This window comes from Symphalangus syndactylus, chromosome 22 (assembly GCF_028878055.3).
Source record: "Symphalangus syndactylus isolate Jambi chromosome 22, NHGRI_mSymSyn1-v2.1_pri, whole genome shotgun sequence".
Lineage (NCBI taxonomy): Eukaryota > Metazoa > Chordata > Mammalia > Primates > Hylobatidae > Symphalangus > Symphalangus syndactylus.
The window spans coordinates 22,347,702-22,371,450 of record NC_072444.2 but is presented as its reverse complement, the minus strand read 5'-3'; the positions used below and the strand labels follow the sequence as shown (position 1 = coordinate 22,371,450).

The window sequence follows — 23,749 nt, the reverse complement described above, 5'->3', positions numbered from 1 at the left end:
GATGACCAGGCGTCTGGGCCAGGGGAGGTTTGAGCTAAATCTTTTGCTAGGCTTAGGGAAGAGAGGAGCTCTCTCCCACCTGCAGAGGTTTGGTGGTCACCCAGCAGGTACCTTGCATGCAGCAACAGCTTGTGAAGTTCTAATTGGATTGGACTGGATGAGAGCAAGAAAAGCCCGGGCTGGGCAGGTCCCTCCCGACAGTGAGCCGGGAAAGGGTCTTTCTGCTGTCTTTTCCCTCACCATATTTTATCCCATCCACAGGGCTGAGGCCCAGGTGTCAGAGCTGAAGCAGGTGATCAATCACTCATTCATGCCACGCATATTTACTGAGTACCTACTATGTTCCAGGCACTGTTCTAGGCGCCAGGGATATAGCAGTTGATAAAACAGATAATAAACCAGAGAAATAAGTAAAATGTATTATCTGGTAGTTGGTGCTAAGTGCTAAGGAGAAAAATAAAGCCAGGAAGAAGGGTGGGATGTGCCAGGGATTGCCATTTTAGAAAGTTCCAGGGAAGGAATGATGATACTTATAATACCAATCACAGCTGTATTTACTCGGTACCTTCGAGGGGCCAAGCCCCTGCTGGGAACTGGACAGACACTCATGTAACCTTTGGCAACAACTCTGAGAGTCAGCAGGTTGGGAGGTTGGGCAGGCCTCAGGAACCAGAGCACTGGGTGAGGGGCTGGAGTATTATAGGTATGATTAACCCCATTTATCACCAGTGAGCTGCAGAGGCAGGATTGGAACCCAGAACAGGCACTCCAAATCTGGCGGGGGTTTTTTGTGAGCTAGGAAGGTAATGTTGCAACTACCTTGTGAGGTGCAGACATTACGGTCCCCAGTTTGGCACATTGCACTAGGCTGGGAGGTGGGGAGGGTGTGATTGGAACCCAGGGCTCTCTCGGGCCGCTCTGTTTCTCAGGCTGGCCACGTCTGGACCCAGGGAGCAGGAGGAGGTCCCAGGTGGGAGGCTCGGGCAGAGCTCTGGTGGGACGCAAGGTGGGCTTGGCCAGCTGACCCGTTGGGTAGTGGGAGCCCTCGCCTTCTTTCCCTTTCCGGGTAGCTTGCATGCCTGCCTCCACAACGGATGTTTAGCAGGCTCTGCAGAGTGGCTGTCTCCACAGCGGAGGAGACTGGGAACAGCGCGCTCCTCATTTCCAGCATATGCCTGCTTGCTAACAAACCTGAATCTGCCGCCCATTTAACTTCGCGGCTTTGATTTGCATAAGGAGTTTTTTCCCGATAGAGTTATCAGTTCATAGCATCTCCCATGTGCAAAAGCCTTGAGCCCCCATCAGCACAGGAAGGTAGCCGTGCCGTCACCCAGCCTTAGCACAGAGGCGGCCCCTGCAAGTGGGATTGGTCAGCTGCGGAGTCTCTTGCCAAGTTCTGGAGCAGAGAAATCACCTCCTTCTTCCTTCCCTTTTAAATAAAATAACTGTTTTGGCCTTGAGGCCTGCTGAGGCTCCTGGAGGCCTTGTTTGTCTTGAACTCGTGGCCTCTGGAAGTGGGTAGCTGCTTCCCCTGGAAGCTCAGCCTGAAGCTTATCTCTGTGAGCCCAGCGCTTGGGCCACACCTAGCCCATCCAGACGGCACCACCTCGGAGTCCGGGCCTTGGCTGTAAGTCTGAAGCCCAGGCTGCCAGAGTCGTGGAGGAAAGAGTTTTCCCAAGCGGGTGAGTGGCCAGAAGTGGCAGGTGTTACAGTGGATCCTGCTGGACTCTGCAGGTCTCAGGCAAGCCTGAGAGTAGTCAGCCTTGCTGCTCACTGGCAGGCTGACCAAGGCAAGTCATTTAACCCCTCTGAGCCTCACTTTCTCCTTCATCAGATGGGAACACTGGTACTCACTAGGTTGTGTGAGGTGAGTGAGACAGCTGTGATGAGGACTGGTAATACCCTGCCGGGCTTGCAGAGCACTTCACTGTTTGCAGAGCTCTTCACAGAGGTCATTTCATGTGACCCTTTAAACTCCTCTGGAACAGGCAGGTTCAAAGGCCAGAGGTTATGTGACCTGCACAGGTGCCACAGGGCCTCTAGCCCTGGTATCTGGCTCTAAGTCTAAGGCTCTTTCGGCCAGGCGCGGTGGCTCATGCCTGTAATCCCAGCACTTTGGGAGGCCGAGGCGGGTGGATCATGAGGTCAGGAGATCGAGACCATCCTGGCTAACACAGTGAAACCCCGTCTCTACTAAAAATACAAAAAATTAGCCGAGCGAGGAGGCGGGCGCCTGTAGTCCCAGCTACTGGAGAGGCTGAGGCAGGAGAATGGAATGAACCCTGGGGGGCAGAGCCTGCAGTTTCTCAATGGTCCCTGTGGGCCCAGGAGCCCTGGGCAGAGGCGGCAAAGTCACAAGAGGAGCAGCAAGGCTGAGGTCCCATTCCCCTGCCAGCCACAGTCCTCAAGGCCTCTCCTGCATCCTCATCACTTAGTGCTGTTTGTTTGGGCTGTAAGTAGCTCAGTTCCTGTTATTCCCCGCTGGACAATCAGGCAGGAAATTCTTCACTTTGGTTTCCTTAAGAGGTCAAATACTTTTCTCTCTTGCAGAAGTAAATAAAGCCTGTAAGCTGACTTGGCAGTTTTGCACATGAGCCTGCCTGCTGGGGTAAGCCAGCGGCCCCCTTCCCTCCAGCCTCAGCTAGCCCTACCCAGGGGGCCCAAGGGCACCAGGAAATTCAGGCAGCCTACTGCCCGGGCACTGACTCCCCAGGTGGCATCCTGGGCATGGCCTGCAAAGACAGGAAGATTTTTAAAGCACACCCAGGGCTAGAGCCTAGGTAATGTGCCTTAAAGAGACTGTGCCTGTTCACAGAAGCACCAGTCACATTCCCCTCCCGCGCCCAGAATCCCGATGGAAGAGAGGGAGGGCACCGTGTGACAGTGTGCTTGTGGAGAACTCAGGTACGTGCCATCCCAGCTCCCAGAGCACGCTGAGCACCAGGAAGGCCAGGAGGGTTGCCTGGAAACAGGCAGACCCAGAGTCACAATGCCGAGCACCTTTGCACACATGGCACCCCTTGCTCAGGCTGGAGAAACTTGTGCTTCCACAGCTGTGATGAGCCAAGTCCTCTTGCTAAGCCCACAGCAGTTGAGAGGTGTGTTGGGAGAGGCTGCTTTGAGCACCCTTGCAGACGGGACAGCTATCAGCTCCATAGCAAAGGAAGAGAGTGAGGACAAGGCTACAGAACTTGGCCAACACTCAAGCTCCACCGTTTGGACCACTGGGCATAAAATGTCTTCTCCTAGGCCGGGCGCAGTGGCTCACGCTTGTAATCCCAGCACTTTGGGAGGCCGAGGCGGGCGGATCACGAGGTCAGGAGATCGAGACCACGGTGAAACTCCGTCTCCACTAAAAATACAAAAAATTAGCCGGGCGTGGTGGCGGGCGCCTGTAGTCCCAGCTACTCGGAGAGGCTGAGGCAGGAGAATGGCGTGAACCTGGGAGGCGGAGCTTGCAGTGAGCCGAGATCGTGCCACTGCACTCCAGCCTGGGTGACAGAGCGAGACTCCGTCTCAAAAAAAAAAAAAAAAAAAAGTCTTCTCCTAGCCTTGGTGGCATTTTTTATTATGGAACATTTTTGTTATATACAGAAGTGAATAGAATAATGAAATTAATCTCATTTACCTATTACCTGACCCCAAACATTCATCAACCCGTGGCCAATTCTCTCTTACCCTCTACTCCTTCCTCCTCATACTATTTTGAAGCAAATCCAAGATGCATCATGTCGTCTACAAATATTTTAATATGTATCTATAAAAGATAAGGACTCTTTTTAAGAAACATAACCTCCAAACTATCATCTCACTTGAAAAAATGATCAGATGCTGTTATTATTCAAATTTCCTATTGACTCATAAATTTTGTACTTTGTTGGAATCAGGATCCAAATATCCACTCAGTGTGATTAGTTTTAATATCTTTTTAAGTCTTTTTAAATCTAGAAGCTCTTCTTCCTTTCTTTTTTTATTATCCTTCCTAATTATTTGTTGAAGGAAACATGTTGTTTGTCTGGTAGGTTTTCCAGGGTCTGGAGTTTGCTAATTGCATCCCCATGGTGTCCTTAACATGTTCCTCTGTCCTTTGAGTTTCCTGTAAATTGATAGTTCATCTAAAGGCTTTATCAGATTCAGACTCATTTCTTTACTGATTTTTTTGCAAGACTCCTTCAAAGGAGATGTTGGGTCCTCCTCCTCTCCAGAGGCATATGCCATCTGGTTGTCTTCCTTTTTTTTTTTTTTTTTTTTTGAGACAGAGTCTCACTCTGCCACCCAGGCTGGAGTGCAGTGGCACGATCTCGGCTCACTGCAAGCTCCGCCTCCCAGGTTCACTCCATTCTCCTGCCTCAGCCTCCCCAATACCTGGGACTACAGGTGCCCGCCACCACACCTGGCTAATTTTTTGTATTTTTTGGTAGAGACAGGGTTTCACCATGTTAGCCAGGATGGTCTCGATCTCCTGACCTCATGATCCGGCCGCCTCGGCCTCCCAAAGTGCTGGGATTACAGGCGTGAGCTACCGTGCCCAGCCCGTCTTGCTTTTGTGATATTGGCAGCCCAGGACCTGCAACACCTGAATCCAGCCATTCAGCAGAAGTAGCAGAGTGGCAGTGTTCTCTCACTCCTTTTTCATGGAGTAGCTAGAACCCTTCCATAAACAGACCCCCCCCCCATCATCTACTGTTTGCTTACCCACTGGTAGAATTCAAAAACGAAAGCTGGGTAATTAACTTTTCTCCCTTTATCTACCAGTCAGAATAATGAGTTAGCGCCTCCACTTTCATTACTACATTATAAAAGCTTCCATCATCAGGAAATGGTTCAAGCAATACATTTATTGAGTTTCATGCTTAAATAGGCTTAACTATTTAGAAAACTCAGATAACCCAAATGATGTATTCACCAAGATAGCCAAGGGTGTTAAGCAAATGTAGATATTAACGTGTTAATAAACAGAGTACACCCACTGGCTCAGTCTTTGGAGGCAGATCAGAGTTTGATTCCTACTTTGCTGATGAGAAGACTGAGCCCCAGAGGCTGGGACCTACCCTGCTTATGTAGCCAGTTAGAGTAAGAGCCCAGGTGCTGTACCCAAAAGCAAGGGCAGAGGTAAAGTGATCATATGCTCATGTTATCTCTAGATCCCAGGGCTCCTGGCTGGATTGAATAAGCTGTCCCCTCTTTTGCTTCCGAAATGCTCAGGGGTCTGGCAAGATCCCAGCTCTGGAGGCACAGGATGCCAGCCACCAGAACGTGCAGCCTTGAGAGGTGGTTGTTGGCACTTTTGCCTATCTCTCAGAAATTTGGGAGAGGCCCTCTTCCCAGAGGACTTTCCAGGGATCCGGCCAGCTCATGCTGTCTCTCTGACTCCCCCTCCCCCAACCCCAAATACTCATATTCTCATGGCCTATATTACCTACTTATTGCACTGATTACTGCTAAAGAATTTAGGTGTTTTTGTTTCTGTGCTAGCAGGGTGCCAAGTCACCAAGCTTAAAGCCGGTAATAAAGTTTGCCTGGATGAATGAGAGAATGAACAAAAACATAGGCCTTATTCTCCTCCGTTTCTATTTAGACCCTTCTTTCTGACCTTGCCATAAATCCCTCGAGAGCAGGGAATCTTGTGTCCTCATGTAGCCAACACTGCGCACTCAGGGTTGGGGGCGGGACACCACTTAGCATCTTTAGGACCAAAAAGAGGAAGGAGGAGTGGGAAGGCGAGTGGTGGACACGGATGCCCCCTCCTCTGTGTGAATGAGTTTGCTCCTCCCAGCACCCTCAGGGCTGCAGGAACTTGGAAGAGCCTTTCTGTACATCCCCCAGCCTCAGGCTGCATCTTTTCTTAGCTGCTGCTAGTAATAATGGCAGCTAACATCATGAGCACTGTTGCAGGTCCCTTGTATGTGGAGTAGCCTGTGAAGTAGGAGCTGCTACCATTCCTCGTTTTACAAATGAGGAAACAGAGGCCCAGAGAAATTAAGACACTCTCCCAAAGTCACCCAGCTAGTGAGTAGAGAACACTCTGCCCACACCCCAGGACTTGAACCTAGGTGGCCAGGTACAGAAAGCTATTCTTACCACCTGCTCCAGTTTCCTGCTGGTAGAGAAAGAGGCCTCCCAGAAGAAACTTCCACTGCCTCCCATGGGGACCTCTGGGGCCAATCCACATGCTCCAGACCTCAGTGTTAGAAAAGTTGTCCTAAAAGACCCAGTTAAGCCCAAATCTCCCATTGTGAGCAAGGATGGGGGGTTGGAGGACAGTTGGTGCCCCACTGCTGGGTTGATGCAATGCCCCACACCTGGAGGCAGAAAAAGCCTCCCTGGCTTTCTGCCCTAAAGCTAGACAACCCCAGTTTCTTCCAGGCCCTCAATGCAGGGCACAGTATAGGAATCGAGGAGATAAGAAGACACACACAGAACGTAGATCCTCTTGAAAACCTCTGCACAGAAAATAATGGGAACATGGCTGGGCGTGGGTGCTTACGCCTGTAATCCCGGCACTTTAGGAGGCTGAGGCAGGTGGATCACTTGAGGCCAGGAGTTCAAGACCAACCTGGCCAACATGGCAAAACCCTGTCTGTACTAAAAATACAAAAATTAGCTGGGTGTGGTGGTGCACGCCTGTAGTCCCAGCTACTCAGGAGGCAGAGGTATGAGAATCACTTGAACTGGGGAGGCAGAGGTTGCAGCGAGTTGAAATCACGCCACTTAACTCCAGCCTGGGCAACTGAAAGAGACTCTGTCTCAAAAAAAAGAAAAGAAAAGAATGGGAAGAGTCAAGCTCACTCCATCCCAACCCAAGGCACCAGGCATGGTCCCAGGGTGTACCCAGAGGCTCAGCCAGGTTCCCAGCTGGGAACAGTTCTTCCTGACCTTCAGTTTAGCTAAGCTCAGGCAATGCTGAATTGAGTGTGGCTCCCCAGACACGCCAGGTTGCCACAGGTGTCTGTGGGTTTGCAATAGTGCCTCCCTCCTGTAGACTCCTCTGCCTTCTGACCTCTGCACCTGTACACGCCTCCACTGTGGTCACTTTCAGTGCTTCTGCAAATACTTATTGAGCACCTTCTGTATGCCAGACCCTTATTTTAGCACTGTGGGAATAGCAGGAAACAAAATAGCAGGAGGCAAACTCCTCACCCCCGTTTCATTTATATTCGAGTGGGGGAGGGGGAAGCTAGACAGTAAACAGGTAAATGCAAAACAGATGATGTCAGATGAAAAGGAGCATAAGATAAAAATTAAGTATGGAAGGAAAACAGCGCTGAGGGATCTGGCAACATGACAGTTTTAGAGATAGCGGAACAGGGCCAGGCGCGGTGGCTTATGCCTGTAATCCAAGCACTTTGGGAGGTCAAAGTGGGTGGATCACTTGAGGTTGGGAGTTCGAGACCAGCCTGGCCAACATGGTGAAACCCCGTCTCTATTAAAAATATATAAAAATTAGCTGGGCGTGGTGGTGGGCACCTGTAGTTCCAGCTACTCAGAGGCTGAGGCAGGAGAATCACTCGAACCCATGAAGCAGAGGTTGCAGTGAGCTGAGATTGCGCCATTGCACTCCAACCTGGGCAAAAGAGCAAGACTCCATCTCAAAAAAAAAAAAAAGAAAAAAAAAAAAAGAGATAGGAGAACAGTACAGCTGCTCCAAAAAGCTGATCAGGTGAATGAGGACCTGAAGGAGGCAGGAGAGTGAGCCACATGCATGGGATTGGGGTGAGGTGGGACGGGGCATTTCAGGCAGAGTGGATGGGAAGTGCAAAGGCCCTGTGGCATGCTAGAGAAATCGTTGCTCTGCAGTTTGGAAATTCTTTGCTTGCCTGTCTCTCCATTTACACAGGAAGGATGGTTAAGTGAACCCATGGCCGAGAGCCTCACAGAACTGGAGCTCATTCCAGAGGAGGGTTTTGTCTTAGGCTGAGCAGAAACTGAGAACTGAGTTTGCTCTCTGTTCCAAGAAAAGGCCTGAAATTCTGCCCTTGGTCCTTCTGAATGAGTCTTGAATCCTTCAGGCCACCTCTACCCAGGTACCCCCAGAGCCATCCACACCCGCAGGATTCTGGGAGGCAGGGAGAGTTTGTCTAAGAATCAGAAGTCTGTGATTTAGACCTCTGATTCATTTGTGAGGAAGTGACTTTTACTTTCTGAGCCTCAGTTTCTGCATCTATGAAGGGAGCCCGTAGGTTCCCATCCTGCCCACCTTGCAGCGTGCTTCTAAGATTGGCAAATGTTTTCTCAACCACAGCGCTCCATGGCAGAGGCTGGGTATGGTTATCATTGCTGCTCCTGTTGGTTTTTTGTATAATTCTGTCACCTTCTTCAGTGTCAGACCCTCTCCAGACCTAGTGGTCCCCAGATTAACCCTTCAAGCTCTGCTGGATGAGCCTTTCGTGGCACGGCATTTCCAGCACGTTGGAAAAGAGCCCTAGAACCCTGCTCCAGACTTCTTGTGTGGGAGAGCATTTGCTGGCACCCATGGAGCTCTGCCATCTGTCACTGTCCAGAAAGCCTTCCTCCCGGGAAGAATCTTGGCACATACCTCTTGCTTAGAGCTAAGGAAGGGCAGTTAGCTGAAAGCTGCAGGCAATTCTAAAGGGATGGTCAGGCAGTCAGCTTGTGGGGCTGAGGCCACCTGTCCCGACTTCCATGCCCTCACCCTGCCTGGCACTGGCCCAGTTGTTTTCTCAGGTCATGAGAAATAAGCCTCTGGAGGCTGGCGCTTCTCTACTGTGGGACCTTGGCTGCATGACTTCCCCTCTCTGTGCCTCAATTGTCCCTTCTATAAAATGAGAATCATAATAGTTAATAATTATAGCACCTTCTTCAGAGGATTAATAATATATAAAGCTTTAGAACACTTATGACACATAGTATGAACTAAAGACTGCTTTTTTCAAGTTTATAAGAACTTTAAAAACTGAAGTTTTTTTATTTTTATTTATTTATTTATTTGAGACGGAGTCTCACTCCATTGCCAGGCTGGAGTGCAGTGGCGCGATCTTGGCTCACTGCAACCTCCGCCTCCCAGGTTCAAGCAATTCTCCTGCCTCAGCCTCCTGGGTAGCTGGGATTACAGGCGCCAGCCACCACACCCAGCTAATTTTTGTATTTTTAGTAGAGACGGGATTTCGCCATGTTGGCCAAGCTGGTGTTGATCTCCCGACCTCGTGATCCTCCTGCCTCAGCCTCCCAAAGTGTTGGGATTATACGCATGAGTCACCGGGCCCGGCCATAAAAACTGATGTTTTTAAACTTGGTTTAAAAACAAAGCTCACGGCCAGTTGCCCGATGCTCTGTGCGGCTGGAGCTATCTCTTGGGTGAAGAGTGGTCCTGAGGTGGCCCTCTGTGGCAGCTGGCAGGGTTGAGCTGCAGGGATTTGGGGCTTCCCTCCCTCCTCCAGTGGGGCCTTCTAAGGAAAAACTGTCAGCATGGGCAGGTCTAGGACCTGAGTCAGGCTGGTCACCCCTTTCTGGGTCTGCTCCACAGGTCCTTCTATATTTTAAGGGTTTCATGGTGACCACCATCGCTTCTGGGGGCACAGTCCTTCAGCATCCATTGGACCCATTGCCTCGTCTTTGCTGCTGCTGTCCCACTCCAAGCCACTGTCCTGCTTCCTGAGCAGCAGCAAAACCCTGACCGGCCTCCCTGTGTCCACCTGTCCCGCAGTCCGCAATCCAATCTCCGCAAGGCAGCCACAGTGATCGGAGGGCAGGGCGCCCCCACTTAACCCCGTCACTGCTCTGCTGGGTTGAACAGTGGTCCCTGGGTAGATACCTCCACCCGGAGCCTGTGCACATGGCCTCATTTGCAAACAGAGTCTTGGCCAATGGTGTTAAGGTGAGGATCTCGAGATGAGATCATCCTGGGACAAGTGTCCTTGGAAGAGAAGAGAGGAGTACTGAGGGGAGAAGGTGATGAGAAGACAGAGGGTGAGGTCGGGGTGACACATCTACAAGCCGACAGATGCCAGGGACTGCGGGGCAACTGGAAGCTGGAGGAGAGTTAAGGGGATGTGGCTCTGCCACACCTTGATTTCAAACTTCTGGCCTCTGGAACTACTAGAGAAGGCTTTTTTTTTTTTTTTGAGTTAGAGTCTCACTCTTGTTGCCCAGGCTGGAGTGCAATGATGCGATCTCAGCCCACTGCAACCTCCGCCTCCCAGGATCAAATGATTCTCCTATCTCAGCCTCCTGAGTAGCTGGGATTACATGCGCATGCCACCACACCTGGCTCAATTTTGCATTTTTAGTAGAGACATGGTTTCACCATGTTGGCTAGGCTGGTCTCAAACTCCCAAACTCAGGTGATCCCACCCACCTCGGCCTCCCAAAGAGCTGAGACTACAGGCATGAGCCACGCCTGGCGTGGTCTCAAGCTCCTGAACTCAGATGATCACCCTGCCTTGGCCTCCCAAAGTGCTGGGATTACAGACATGAGCCACTGCACCCAGCCTTGAGAATGCATTTGTTTTAAGCCCTCAGATTGTGGCAATGTGTTACAGAAGCCACAGGAAACTGACACAAGTGGCTTCCCACTTCCCTTCTGCACAAGGCCCCTCCCTGGCCTTCACTTCTAGAAAATACTGAGCTCTTTGCTGCCTCAGGGCCTTTGCACTTGCCCTTCCCTCTGCCGGAACATTCTTCCTCTCTTGGCGTGTATGGCGGCTTCTCCATCCTTCAGGCCTCACAGAGGTCTTCGCAGACCACGCCACCCGCGGCCCAGGATTCCCTGTGTGTTTACTTCTCAGCACTGACCTCAGTGTGTATTTAAATAATTGTATTTAAATAATAATTAAACATGTGTCATGTGCTTCTCTGTCTTCCTTGCTCCAACATAGTATCCACGGGAATAAAGATCTTATCTGTCTGGCCGGGCGTGGTGGCTCACGCCTGTAATCCCAGCACTTTGGGAGGCTGAGGCGGGCAGATGACTTGAGGTCAGGAGTTCAAGACCAGCATGGCCAATATGGTGAAACTCCATCTCTACTAAAAATAAAAAAATTATCTGGACATAGTGGCTCACGCTGTAATCCCAGCTAATCGGGAGGCGGAGGCAGGAGAATCGCTTGCCTGGGAGGCAGAGGTTACAGTGAGCCGAGATCACACCACCGCACTCCAGCTTGCGCGATAGAGCGAGACTCAGTCTCAAAAAAAAAAAAAAAGAAAAAAGTCTTATCAGTCTTATTTACCCAGACTCCCCAGCTGCAGCTCAGTGCCTGAGCAAGTTTTTGTTGAATAAACATAAACCCTTCTATTAATAAGGCCGTGGCTAAGTCCTGTTTATCTTGTTCTTGACCTAGGAGATGATAGGTTGTCTTGCAGATACTGTGGTCTTGGTTTTGTATGACTGAATTTAAAGCCTTAGAATTCTGGCCAGGCGCGGTGGCTCACGCCTGTAATCCCAGCACTTTGGGAGGCTGAGGCGGGCCGATCACCTTCAGTCAGGAGTTTGAGACCAGCCTGGCCAACATGGTGAAACCCCGTCTCTACTAAAAATACAAAAAGTAGCCGGGCATAGTGGTGGGCACCTGTAATCCCAGCCACACAGGAGGCTGAGGCAGGAGAATCACTTGAACCTGGGAGGCGGAGGTTGCAGTCAGCTGAGATTTCACCACTGCACTCCAGCCTAGGCAACAAGAACGAAACTCCATCTCAAAAAACAAAAAAAAGCCTTAGAATTCTGGGGGATACCCCCATGTCACCCCTATAAACCATTCTCATAAGCCTGCCTCTGGGATGTGATCATTAGAGCAAAAACTGGCTACTCCTAGGAGTAGTGAGTTCTCCGTTCATGGAGGTGTGTAAATTTTCACATACACTAACTTATTGATCTTTCCCATTTCCAAGAACCCTATGGAGTCTTTAGGGTTCTCCCCTCTGATCTCCCTGGCTTCCCCCCAGCCTGCAAACTCCCTTTTCTCTTGCTCCACTTTTCTGGGCCACCCTTTCAGCTTTTTTTCAATAAGACAAATCAAAGTATCTCAGAAGTCTAAAGTGTGTACGTCTGCTCACACATATAATTTTACTATGAGATAGTTTATCAGTCCTGAATGTATATTTAGTGACAAGCTTGGCTAATCTTTCATCTAATTACACTCATTAACATTTAAATGTATAATCATTAATATATCTGGGAATGGCGGTCTAAATATTTTATAGAGGTCTTAATTACAGTAGATTTCCAGTCTTGCCATAAAACTCTCGCACCCCTCCAATTAACGGGATGGCGTCAGGTAGCTCCAGGGCCCTGCCTGGGGGTTGGTGGTGTCCAGGGTCTCTTACTTTCTGGTTACACCATAGAAGCAGCCACTGTCAGCGGGAGAAGACAAGAAAATTGTTCTCCTTTTTTTTTTTTTTTTTTTTTTTTTTTGCTGCCACACCTCTGTCTGCAGCCGTCATGGAGTCCCCTGGAAGAGGGAAAAATCAAAGACAGGATCGCAAAAATTGAAAATAATAATTATTGCTGCAGAGGCTTTAGGGAGTTGATTTAAAAAAAACAAAACACTCCTTTCTTCCTCTACTAAATTAGGAAGTAGTTGTGGCGGGTCTCACAGAAGTCAGACAAGCAAAGATCACAGTGTTTTGTGACTGAAAGCAGGGCTGAGATCACGGCTGGGATCCTGGGCCACGGTGTCTGGTTGACACTGAACGCCAGAAGTAGACAGACTTACCCACCTGGACTGGCACAGGTGGGCAGCCGCAGCCCCCCAGCAGCTGCCCTCCCCTCCCATCAACAGCTGTCTTCACACCTTTGAAATCTCTGTGGATTCTAAAGCTCATCTTCAGATATCGTTTCCACTTGTGAGGTTGCTGGGTTGTTACTGTGCCCATTTCACAGAGTTAAACACTGAGGCTCTGAGAAGTTGCTGGTTGTCCTGAAGGCACATGGCGGGCGGGAGGCTGAGCAGGACCTGAATCCTTAGTGACCTGCTGTGAGTCCCAGCCGGACTGAGACTCATCTTATCCCAGCAGCCATACTGGGTCCATGAGAGGACCCGGCATGTACCTCCACACCTTCTGGGGACAACTGGGGCCTGTGGCCTCCAGGGTGATGAAAGGCATTGCAGGGTGAGACCACCAGGCTCCAGTGCTCCCCACTGCACCCCCATTCCATGCCCAGGTCCAGCATCTGCCCCAGCCTGGCTGCACCTGGGACTGCCTACCTGGATATGATTAAGAGCAGGGGGCTCAGAACCAGACCCACCCAGCCTGAACCTGGCTCTGCCTCTTACCAGCTGGGTCAGTGTAATCTACCTTTGCCTCAGTTTCTTCATTTGGTGGTTTGTTTGTTTGAGACAGAGTCTTGCTCTGTTGCCCAGGCTGGAGTGCAGTGGTGCAATCTCGGCTCACTGCAACCTGTGCCCCCCTAGTTCAAGCAATTCTTGTGCCTCGGCCTCCCTAGTATCTGGGATTACAAGCGCCCGCCACCATGCCGGCTAACTTTTGTATTTTTAGTAGAGACAGGGTTTCGCCATGTTGGCCAGGCTGGTCTCGAGCTCCTGACCTCAAGTGATCCACCTGCCTCGGCCTCCCGAAGTGCTGGGATTACAAGCGGGAGCCACCAAGCCCGGCCAGTTTCTTCATTTGTAAACTGGGGAGAATGATGTGATTACCTCTCAGGACTGCTTCGAGGAAAATTTGAATGAAAACATGCAAGGTGTAGAATAATACCCACCCCATAGGAATCACTCAGTAAATGCTGATACGGCTATTACTATCGTGATTGTTATCATCGGTAATCATTGCCATTGTCATTATTAGTGCTGGGGAAGCCACCGCCTTTCATCATGCTAAGCACTGCCTGGCACCTCCATGAATGCCCTCCCCCTTAACTAACCACAGTCACACACGGACAGTGTTGTCGTGGCCTGTGCAGGACTGAGCTGGACTTGAACCCAGGACCAACCCCACAGCTCATCTTCCTTCCCCAGCGCCAGGGGCCCTGGGGACTCACAGTGGGGACAGTGCCCACCTTGCCCACACCTGGAGCTGCCCTGCCTCACTGCTACCCCAGACGGGTGTCTACTGACATCATGGGGACCCACAGCCCTCCAGGTGATACAAGCTGGGTTACCGCATTCCCCACACACTAGTCACTGTTTCGAGGGCATTGCGTATATAAAACCAGTGCTATGAGGTGGATGCTGTTTCTAAAAGCTTTTAATTAAAGGATCACATGATACTCACATAATACATGAATCTCAAGTTTATATCTTGGAGAATTTTTACAAACTGAATATACTGTGTGACCAGCACCCAGATCAAGAATAGGACCTCATTCGCTTCCCAGAAGCCCTCCCGTGCGCCCTTCTTGCCACTATCCCCCTCCAAAGGTAGCCTGTCGCTGACTTCTAGACACGGAGATTAATTCTGCCCCTCTTGCATCGTCTCTTCTTAGCACTGTTCACAGTATATACTCATCTGTGTCTGGCTCCAGAAGCAGGACACTCGGTCCGTGTGGCTGTTCTGCATCATGTGTGGCCGTCATTCATTCATTCTCACCAGGTCGAGCCATCCACCATGTGAAGGGATCATAGTGGCTGTGCCCATTCTCCTGATCAAGGGTGTCTGGAGAGTTTCTAGTTTGAAGCTTTTACAAATAGGGCCACTGTGAACTTTTTCGTGCAGGTGAACGCACAGATGCAGGCCTTTCAGATATATAACCAGGTAGGAACTATTTTCATTCCTTTTACAGATGGCAAAAACGCTGGCATGATGTGACTTGCCCCAGGTCTCCCTACATCACTCTAGGGAGTGGCATAGCTGGATTTGAACCCAGATTGTCTGGCTCCGGGTTCTCACTCATGAGCTCTGCTCTCTGCAGCCTCTCTCCTCTCTTGTAAACTTTTCTGGGAAAAGGCTGCTGCCTGCATCTGCCTTCAACAGCCCTGCTGTGTCTCTGTTGCGCGGCACTAGGCATCCAGGGCAGCTTCCTGATGGACAGTCTTGAGTAGGACACCAAAGCCCAGAGAGGGTGCCTGAGTTCCCAAGGCCACACAGCATGCTGGTTTGCACCCTAGTGTCCTGCCTCCCTGTCCACCGGCCATTCCCTGCTCCATGCTGCCTCTTCCTCCTTTCTCAAGACCGAGCCCAAGCCGTTATCTTGCCTGCAAATGACCTCACACACCCACACAAGCCTTTAAAAATAGTCCTCGTTGTGTGGGGCATGGGGCCTGAGGCTGATATTGCATTTCCAGAAATCTCCATTTCTCCCTCCCGCTTCAACCTAGGGAATGTCCGTGTTCCGGGCCCATTTCCTGCCACTATTTTTAGTGGTGATTAGGAGGAAGGAGGACATTTCCTGGACTCCCCTTGAGAGGCTGGAAAACAAACACCACCACCTCCCAGTCCCGGCCCCTCCCATTTCCCTCCTGCTGGTATACCTTGGCCTCCTCTCTCCCTTGGGGAGGAGCAGGCAGTGGGGGCCTGCTTCCCGGGGCCCTCCACCCTCCGCCCTCCTGGCTTCCAGGTGACCTCTGAGCTCTTCCAGGGACAGTCCTGAGCCAGGGTGGTGGCAGTGACAGTGTTCTCTGGGTGCAGTTAGCACCCTGAGGCCTGCAGAGGGCCCCCGTGACTCCCTGCGGTCCCTCTTATGACAGACACTCTGTCTGCAGGTTTCGGTCCCCTCCCCGGGACTAGCCTAGCCCTTTCCAGCCCTTTCCTATTGGAAGCCCTGGCTCCTGGCATCTGTATGAGTTCATTTTCATGCTGCTGATAAAGACATACCCGAGACTAGGAAATTTACAAAGAAAAAGAGGTTGGGGAGGCCTCATAATCATGGCGGAAGGCAAAAGGCACTTCTTACATGGTGGCAGCAAGAGAGAGAATGAGAGTCAAGGGAAAACTATCAGATCTCGTGAGACTTATTCACTGCCATGAGAACAGCATGGGGAAAACTGCCCCCAGGATTCAATTATCTCCTACCGTGTCCCTCCCACAACACATGGGAGTTAGGGGAGCTACAATTCAAAATGAGATTTGGGTGAGGACACAGCCAAACCATATCAGCATCCATGCCTGAGGCAGAGGCTCTCCAGGTGGCCAGGACGGGCCGTGCACCCCCCTCCCTCCCATCACTTCCTGCCCTGGCTCCAAACAGGTCTATCCAGTGGTCTTGCAGCTCTGCTGAGAACCACCCCGGCACCCCACCCCAGGGTTCTGCTTCCTTCTCAAGCGTCTGCCCAGTCCAGCCTGAGACTCCCTGGCTGTTAGGCGGTCACTCTGCATGGTTAACCGGAGTTTTGCAGTTGGGGAGCTTTTGCTCTCATTCAGTACGCATTATTCAATACTATTATCCCCATTTCACACGTGAGGCAAAAGGCACTTACCCAAGGTCACAGCAAGCGAATGGTAGGGCCAGGCTGAGAGTCCAGGCCTCTGTTTGTAGAGCCTGGTGCTTCAGCCATGGATGGACCCAAATCTCTCCTGCTCCCTCTTCCGTGGACACTCACTCAGGTCGGCAGTCAGCACCCAGCTGAGCCCACAGACATGGCTGGACTTGTGATCAGTTGCCAATGTGGAAACATTGGGAGACATTTAAAGCATGGAAAGTAGCCATCACCTGGAGTTGGGAATTTTCTCGAAAATTTGGGAGACTTGGCATGACTGGGCCCCATTCGGTCAGTCGCCCCCTCTAGGTGGGGTGGGTGTTCTAGGTCCCCACTCATGCACCTGTCTGACTCATGATCCCTGGTAGGCTCTGTGCACAGCTGCGGGTTCTACCTGGACGGTCCTGGGTCCCTCAGCTGGAGAACCAGGGAAGAGGCAGATTAGGATATTTGGAAATGTTGAGCACTGAGCCTCTGACAGCCTGCTTAAGCCCCCAGGTTGCCTGTTAACCCTTTCCTTTACCTGCCAGGGGCTGTGCTGAATGCTAGCTCCTAGAAATAGCTGAGGCCCAGGCCCTGCCTTCAGGTGGCCTCTAGGCTAGTCTTAGGGGTGGGTAGGTCCTGAGCTGGGGGTCTGGTTTCCAGGCTGCTGGTGCGGATTCCTGTAGGGCCCGGTAGTGGATGGGCAGGGCCATGATCACTCTTGGCATGAGCTGTGGGCTTAGAAATCCAGGAACAAGCTGCATTGAATTCTCAGCAGGTTATGGGGTAGGGGAGTCTTCAGGGGAAAGGAGGAGGTGCTTGCTTCAGTGACCATTTCCCACAATAAACACAGAATACACAGTGTTAAGTTGGTGGCCAGTTCAAAGGAGAACAAAGAACAGGGAAGGGTGCCCAGGGAAGAGGCTGCTAAGAAAGGCATGTTTGAATAAAGAGGAGATGGGAGGAAGTGAGACACGTGGGTAGGAGGGGGAAGGAAGGAGGGCCTTCCAGGCAGAGGGAACAGCTCATGCACAGGTCCTGAGGAAGGAGGCCAGTGCATGGACAGCCAGGAGGCCAGGGCAGCTTCCCCGGAATGTGAGCTGGGGGAGGATGGGTACGGGACCTGGGGACAGATCTTGGGGGACCCTTGTAGACCATTGGAAGGACTTTGTGCTCCCGCTTGAGGGGGACAGGAGTTGTGGGAGAGAAGCAGAGAATTGACATGGTCTGAGCTGCCTTTTAAGGGGACCGCTCCATGGCAGGGTTGACGTCTACTGAAGGCTTGGAAAACCAGGCATTAGGAGGCTACTGTGTGACCCAGATATGGGGGTGGGGGTGGTGACACAGCCCGGGTGGGTGAGCAGGGTGGTGACTGAGGAGTGATAAGAAGGGGCCAGGTCCTGTTGCCATGTTGAAGGCAGAGCTGGTGTGGTCGGCTGATTAATTGGGGGTGGAGTATGAGAAAAGTGTGTGGGGGTGGGTGGTCAAGGAAGATTCCAGAGGTTGAGGCCAGAGCAACAGGAAGGCTAAGGCCATTGTGAACTGAGTTTGAGGGGACCGAGAAGGGCAGGCTCTTGGGGACTGGTCAGGGACTGTCTTGGATGTGTTTTGTTTGAGTTGCTTTTAGAGATTCAAGCAGAGGTGTGGACACTCTGGGCTCTGGGTCTGGAGTTCAGAGATGAGGTCCAGGCTGGAGCCTGTGGTTGGACTGAAGCCACCAATGCCCAGAGGTCAGAAGGGAACAGTCCAAAACGGAGCAGGCAGAAATGAGAGGAAGCCAGGAACACGGGCCCTGGAGGCCAACTGAAGACTTGCTATCGCCTGCATCGCCTGCTGAAGGCAGAGCTCATCAGGTGGAGAATGTGGGTTCACACTCTGAGGTCGTTGGTGACCGGCATGGAAAAGCCAGAGCTGGTCCCAGAGAGGATAGTGGGAGGGAAATGGAGACGGTGATATGGTCAACCCTTTTGAACATTTTTGTTCCAAAAGGAAGAACAGAAATGGAATGCAAGCAGGAGAGGGACATGGGATCAAATGAAGGTTTTCTGTGAAAGATGTGAGAGAGAATTGCATATTCCAATGATGCTGAGAAAAATTCGATAGAGGGCACATGCCAAGTGCGAAGAACTCAGATGGTCCGAGGAGCCTCTTGTAGCAAAGGGGAGGCCTCAGTTTCCAGCAGAGGGAAGGCACAGCAGCAGCCAGGCTAATAGCGGGAGAGCCTGGTAGGAGAAGTGACCCTCGCACTCCTGGACCTGGGGTCTCACCTCTGTGGGAAGCACAATGTCTGGGGTCTTTCCCCAGCCATGGGCACATTAAAATTTGAGCACTCTGGATTAGCAGAAACTTTGGTCCACTTGAGTCTTCTCATTCCTGACTGGGATGTGGACACAGTTCACCAAGCCCAAGGCAGCTTAATCAGAACTTCAGCCATGCGGTGGCCAGCTCCGAGATCACCAGGACTGATGCTCAGGGTTCTGTCAGGAGGCACAGGGAAATTAGCATGGCCTTTCCCTCCCAGGGAGGGCAAGAGGAGATAGGCAAAGAAAAACAAGATGTCCTCTGCCCTCATGGCACAGGATCCTGCTGTCCCTGGGGCTGTCCACCTAATTCAGTCATTCATTTGAAAGTCACTATTTCCTGAGCACTTACTACATGCCAGGCACTGCTATAGTTGTGGAGGATACAGCAGTGAACAGGACGGACCAGGTCCCTGCCCTCCAGGAACTTATATCACAGGTTGGGAGTGGACATGAAAATAAGTAAATTCATTAATCCTTCACTTACCTTTGGCCCAGTTGAGGGAAATAAAGTCTGCTCTTTCACCCTTAAACATGCTGTTTGGAGTTTATTTGCCACCATCTCACTGGTGTGAATAGACTCATTTTCTACCAGTTGAGAAAATTGGTTCTCACTCTTTTGGTTAAGTAGAATTGCCCTTGGTTCCATGGAGTATGCTGGTAATTGGCACAGCACTGACCAGAACAGTTCTCAAACATGCCAGCCCTGATCAGGCACTACTGGCATCTGCCTCCCTGTCAGGGGCAGAGCTGGCAAATCTGCCCTGTTTCCCTCCTGTGCCATGGCAGACATCCCTAATCAACCCAGCTTCCTAGGGAGCATAGTTGATTAGTCACATCTTCCCTGGCGTGTTACTGGAAAATAAGCTATTCCAGATATTTGCCTTTGCTGCCCCAGGCAGGAGGTTGGAAAGGTCATGCTGACTAACTTTCCAGGGTGCACTTGGAGAGAGGGTCTATGGCTCATCTGGAAAGATCATGGGCCTGAGTGACAAAGTTCTGGGGTCAAGTTCCAGGTCAGCCACTTGTTGGTAAGAAGATAAAGGAAATTAACATCGTGAGGAGCAGACTGGGAGCAGTGGCTCAAGCCTGTAATCCCAGCACTTTGGGAGGCCAAGGCGGGCGGATCACTTGAGGTCAGGAGTTCAAGACCTGAGCACCACCTGATGTGACGAGAACCTGATTAACCTTTATAAAGCAGTTTAAACTTTAACCTGTTCCGAACTCACCTTACTCATCTTTGAAACAGGAAAAAAAAAAAAAAAAAACAAACTGCTGTCCACCCATCCCAGGACCATAAATTTGTGGCCTTGAACTTGCTGCCCTCGACTGGCCCTTTCTTCTCCCTGACCTGCGTCTCTTCCCCGGGGCTCTTTACTTGGAAACCTGCCTATTGCTCAAGTCAGCCTGTGTTTTCTGGGGCCTCCTAGAGCCTGAGCTCAGGGAGCTGTGGGGAGCTGGAAGACAGCAAGAGAGGCTAACACTGAGCACCTGCTGTATGCAGCTGAGCTCTGTCCTGGGTCCTGTCACATAGAGCCTTGCCAGGTAGAGAGGATCATGCACAGCTTAACAGCTGGGGATAGGGAAGCTCAAAGAAGTTGCATGTGGGGTCTCAGGCCCCGCAGCTACTAAGAGCAAGTGACAAAGGTGAAGTCTGTCGGGATTTCAGAAGCTAAAAGGAAGCTCCCAGAATCCAACACCCTCATTATGCTGGGGGAAAACCGAGGCTTAGAGAGGGGGAAGAAAGCAGCACCAGAACCTGGGACCCCCGCCCCCAACTCTGAAGCTGTCTTCTGAGGTTCTCGTCTCCCAAAATGCTCAAGGTCATCAGCACCCCACAGTCACTCAAGACCAGACAGCGTGTCCCTATGGGGCAGAAATGATTAAGCCCTCTGGATCCATGGGTTCCACACCCATGAATTCAACTAACCAAGGATCGAAAATAATTTGAAAAAAAAAAAATGGATAGTTGTGCCTGTACTGAATATATGCGCAAGACATATTTCTTATCATTTTTCTCTAAACAATACAGTGTAACAACTACTTACATAGCATCTACATTGTATAAGGTGTTATAGGTAATTTAGAGATGATTTACAGTACACGAGAGGATGTGTGTAGATAATTTGCAAATACTATGTTTGATCAGGGACTTGAGCATGGTGAATTTTAGTATTTGGGGGAGCTCCTGGAACCAATGCCACACAATACCAAGGGTTGCCTGTACTGTCACCTGCCGTCTACAGATGAGGAAACTGAGGCTTAATCAAACTTAGGCAGATTCCCAAGCCAGTGCTTCTTTTTATTTTTTTATTTTTTTATTTTTTGAGACGGAGTCTTGCTCTGTCGCCCAGGCTGAAGTGCAGTGGCACGATCTTGGCTCACTGCAAGCCCCGCCTCCCGGGTTCACGCCATTCTCCTGCCTCAGCCTCACGAGTAGCTGGGACTACAGGCGCCCGCCACCACGCCCAGCTACTTTTTTGTAATTTTAGTAGAGATGGGGTTTCACCGTGTTAGCCAGGATGGTCTCGATCTCCTGACCTCGTGATCCGACCTGCCCGTTTTTTAATGGCTTCCTGTTCTTTTTATTATTGAGTTGCAAGAGAGACTTGTATATTCCAGATAGAAGCCGCTTATCAGATATAGGATTTGCAAATATTTTCTCCCATTCTATGGGTTGTCCTTTACTTTCTTGATGATGTCCTTTGAAACACAAACGTTTTTAATGTTGATGAAGTCCAATTTATCTGTATTTTCTTTTGTTGCTCTACACTTTTGGTATATGTCTTAATGCATGTTTTTAACGTAATCCTTCTCCCCACGGAAGAAATGAGGCAGGAGGGGCTGTTGGGCTGGACGGAGTGGTTCCAGCAGGCTCAGGGTGGCCCTGGGGTTCCTTTTGACAGGGAACTGAGGACCTGTCTGCTTCCTGAGCCATGGGCCCCTGGAGCCCACCAGGCCTCAGTTCTTCGTCATTGAACACTCAGCCAGCTTAGGGCTGGGAAAGCAGTTTCAACAAGGACTTGCTCCCTGGTCAGATCGACACAGCTGAGAGGTGAGAATCGGGGCTCTCGACATAGGTGAGCCTGGCTTGGAATCCTGGGAAGGCCACCAAGTGGCAGGGGCACATGGGAGGGACACTTCGTCTTTCCAAGCCCTGTTTTCTCACCTGTTACAAAGGCGACAGCGGTGATGCCACTTCTCAGCACTCAGGCATCTGGAGGGGACAGCTGGGGTCTTGGGAACTAACTCTCTCTTTTATCCCCAGCCATGAAAGCTGACCGGAAGCGCTTAAAGGGCGAGAAGACAGACCTGGTGAGCCAGATGCAGCAGCTGTATGCCACACTGGAGAGCCGCGAGGAGCAGCTCCGAGACTTCATCCGCAACTACGAGCAGCACCGCAAGGTCAGCCGCCGACCTGCCCTCCCCTCCCCTCCCCTCCCCTCCCCTCCCCTCCCGACACACCAGCCCTGCCCTCCTCTCCCCTCCCCTCCCAACACACCAGCCCTGCCCTCCCCTCCCCTCCCCTCCTGACACACCAGCTCCCACCTCCCCTGCTGGCTGGCCACCTTCACAGGGTCTGCCTCTTGAATCCCCAAACACAGATAGGGAGGTCTTTGATGTGTCCAGCCAGGCCTAGGCACCGAGATAAAACCGGCACAGCCCCCGGAGAGGGATCTCCATGCCTCCTGGGCAAACAGGACAGCGTGGACTCAGGAGTCCGGGGGGTTCAGATCCCGGCTCCTCGTGTGTGTGCCCTCGCAGATCTCGCTTGACCTCTCAGAGCCTCAGTTTCCTCTCTGCAGAATGGTGATTATGGTGGACCTTTCAGAGCTGCAATGAGGACTCTATGAGATGATGAATGCCGAGCACTCAGCCGGGTGCCTGGCACGTAGTAGCATCATCAATAAGACGCATAGCTAACATTTACTAACGCCATAATAAAAGTGTGAAGAGAGAGCTGGGGAGCCTCAGTGAGACAGCAGGAAGTTCTGCCTATAGGGAGGGAGTCTTGGAGGACTTCACAGAGGAAGTGACATATGCATTGGGCTCTGTGGGGTGAATAGGAGTTTATGGGTCAGATAACTGAGGAATTTGTTTCACCATGTATCTCTCTGGTATCTGTGGTATGACATGCCAAAGAGGACACCAAAACTTAAAAAAGAGTCAGTCCCCTGGCCAGGCACAGTGGCTCACGCCTGTAATCCCAGCACTTTGGGAGACCCAGGTGGGTGGAATGCTTGAGGATAAGAATTCGAGACCAGCCTGGCCAAAAGCCCATCTCTACTAAAAATACAAAAATTAGCCAGTCATTGTGGTGCACACCTATAGTCCCAGCTACTCAGGAGGCTGAGGCACGGAATCACTGGAACCCAGAAGGTGGAGGTTGCAGTAAGCTGAAATTGCACCGCTGCACTCCAGCCTCGAGCTGAATGCACTTCCGGCCTCTGTTTTCTGCCCTGCGTAGGCACCTTGTCACAGGGTGTTCAGCTCGAGGCTGCTTTTTGAACAGTGGGAAGCAGCAGGCCAGGTGAATGAGTCCTTCCCAGATGCTGCCTCTGAGCCGGAGTTAAGAGACCAGAGTGTTCCAGACTGGATTTGAATCTAGATGCTTTGTACCCCCCACTCACTTTGGTCTTCACCAGTGATTCCTCACTGTCACCTCCCGGGCACCCACATCACTTCCTTTCTATGATGAAAGGAGCCTCGAGAGTTATCTGGGCCAGGCCACCACAGCCCCTGACAGGGATCTGGGACTTCTAGCTGCCCTCAGTGCCAGACTCAAAGGCAGGGCCTGGCTCCCCCTACCCTGCCTACCAGTCCCCCCACCCCCTCTGCCCTGCCTGCTCGGCCCAGCCCTCCCCTGCCCTGCCTGCCCAGCTCCCACTTCCCTGCCTGCCCAGCTCCCCCTGCCCTGCCTGCTTGGCCTGGCTCCCCTTCATATTAGATGAACTGAGCTTCCCCATGCCTATCACAGGCAAATGGTTTGGCAGGAATGGGGCGACCCAGGAGCGAGGCAGAGGGAGGCAGGGGAGCCTACAGAAGCTGCTTTCTCAGACTCTGGCATGGGGAGCAGCTCGTGGGCCTGGGGTCTGCTCCTTAGGGTGAGGCTGTCTCAGCAGCATTGCCTTTGGCCACCAG

At 51.4% G+C, this 23,749-nt stretch overlaps 1 protein-coding gene across 7 annotated transcripts in view; it reads left to right on the top strand.

Annotated features, from left to right (window-relative positions):
- Nucleotides 1-23,749, top strand: part of KAZN (kazrin, periplakin interacting protein) — a 1,209,168-nt gene that overhangs the window by 1,102,508 nt on the left and 82,911 nt on the right. For all 7 annotated transcript variants that reach the window (XM_055262432.2, XM_055262431.2, XM_063631811.1 and 4 more), the window contains one exon: nucleotides 21,876-22,012. In XM_055262432.2, coding sequence (XP_055118407.1) covers nucleotides 21,876-22,012 — 137 coding nt within the window. The remainder of the gene's footprint in view (nucleotides 1-21,875; nucleotides 22,013-23,749) is intronic.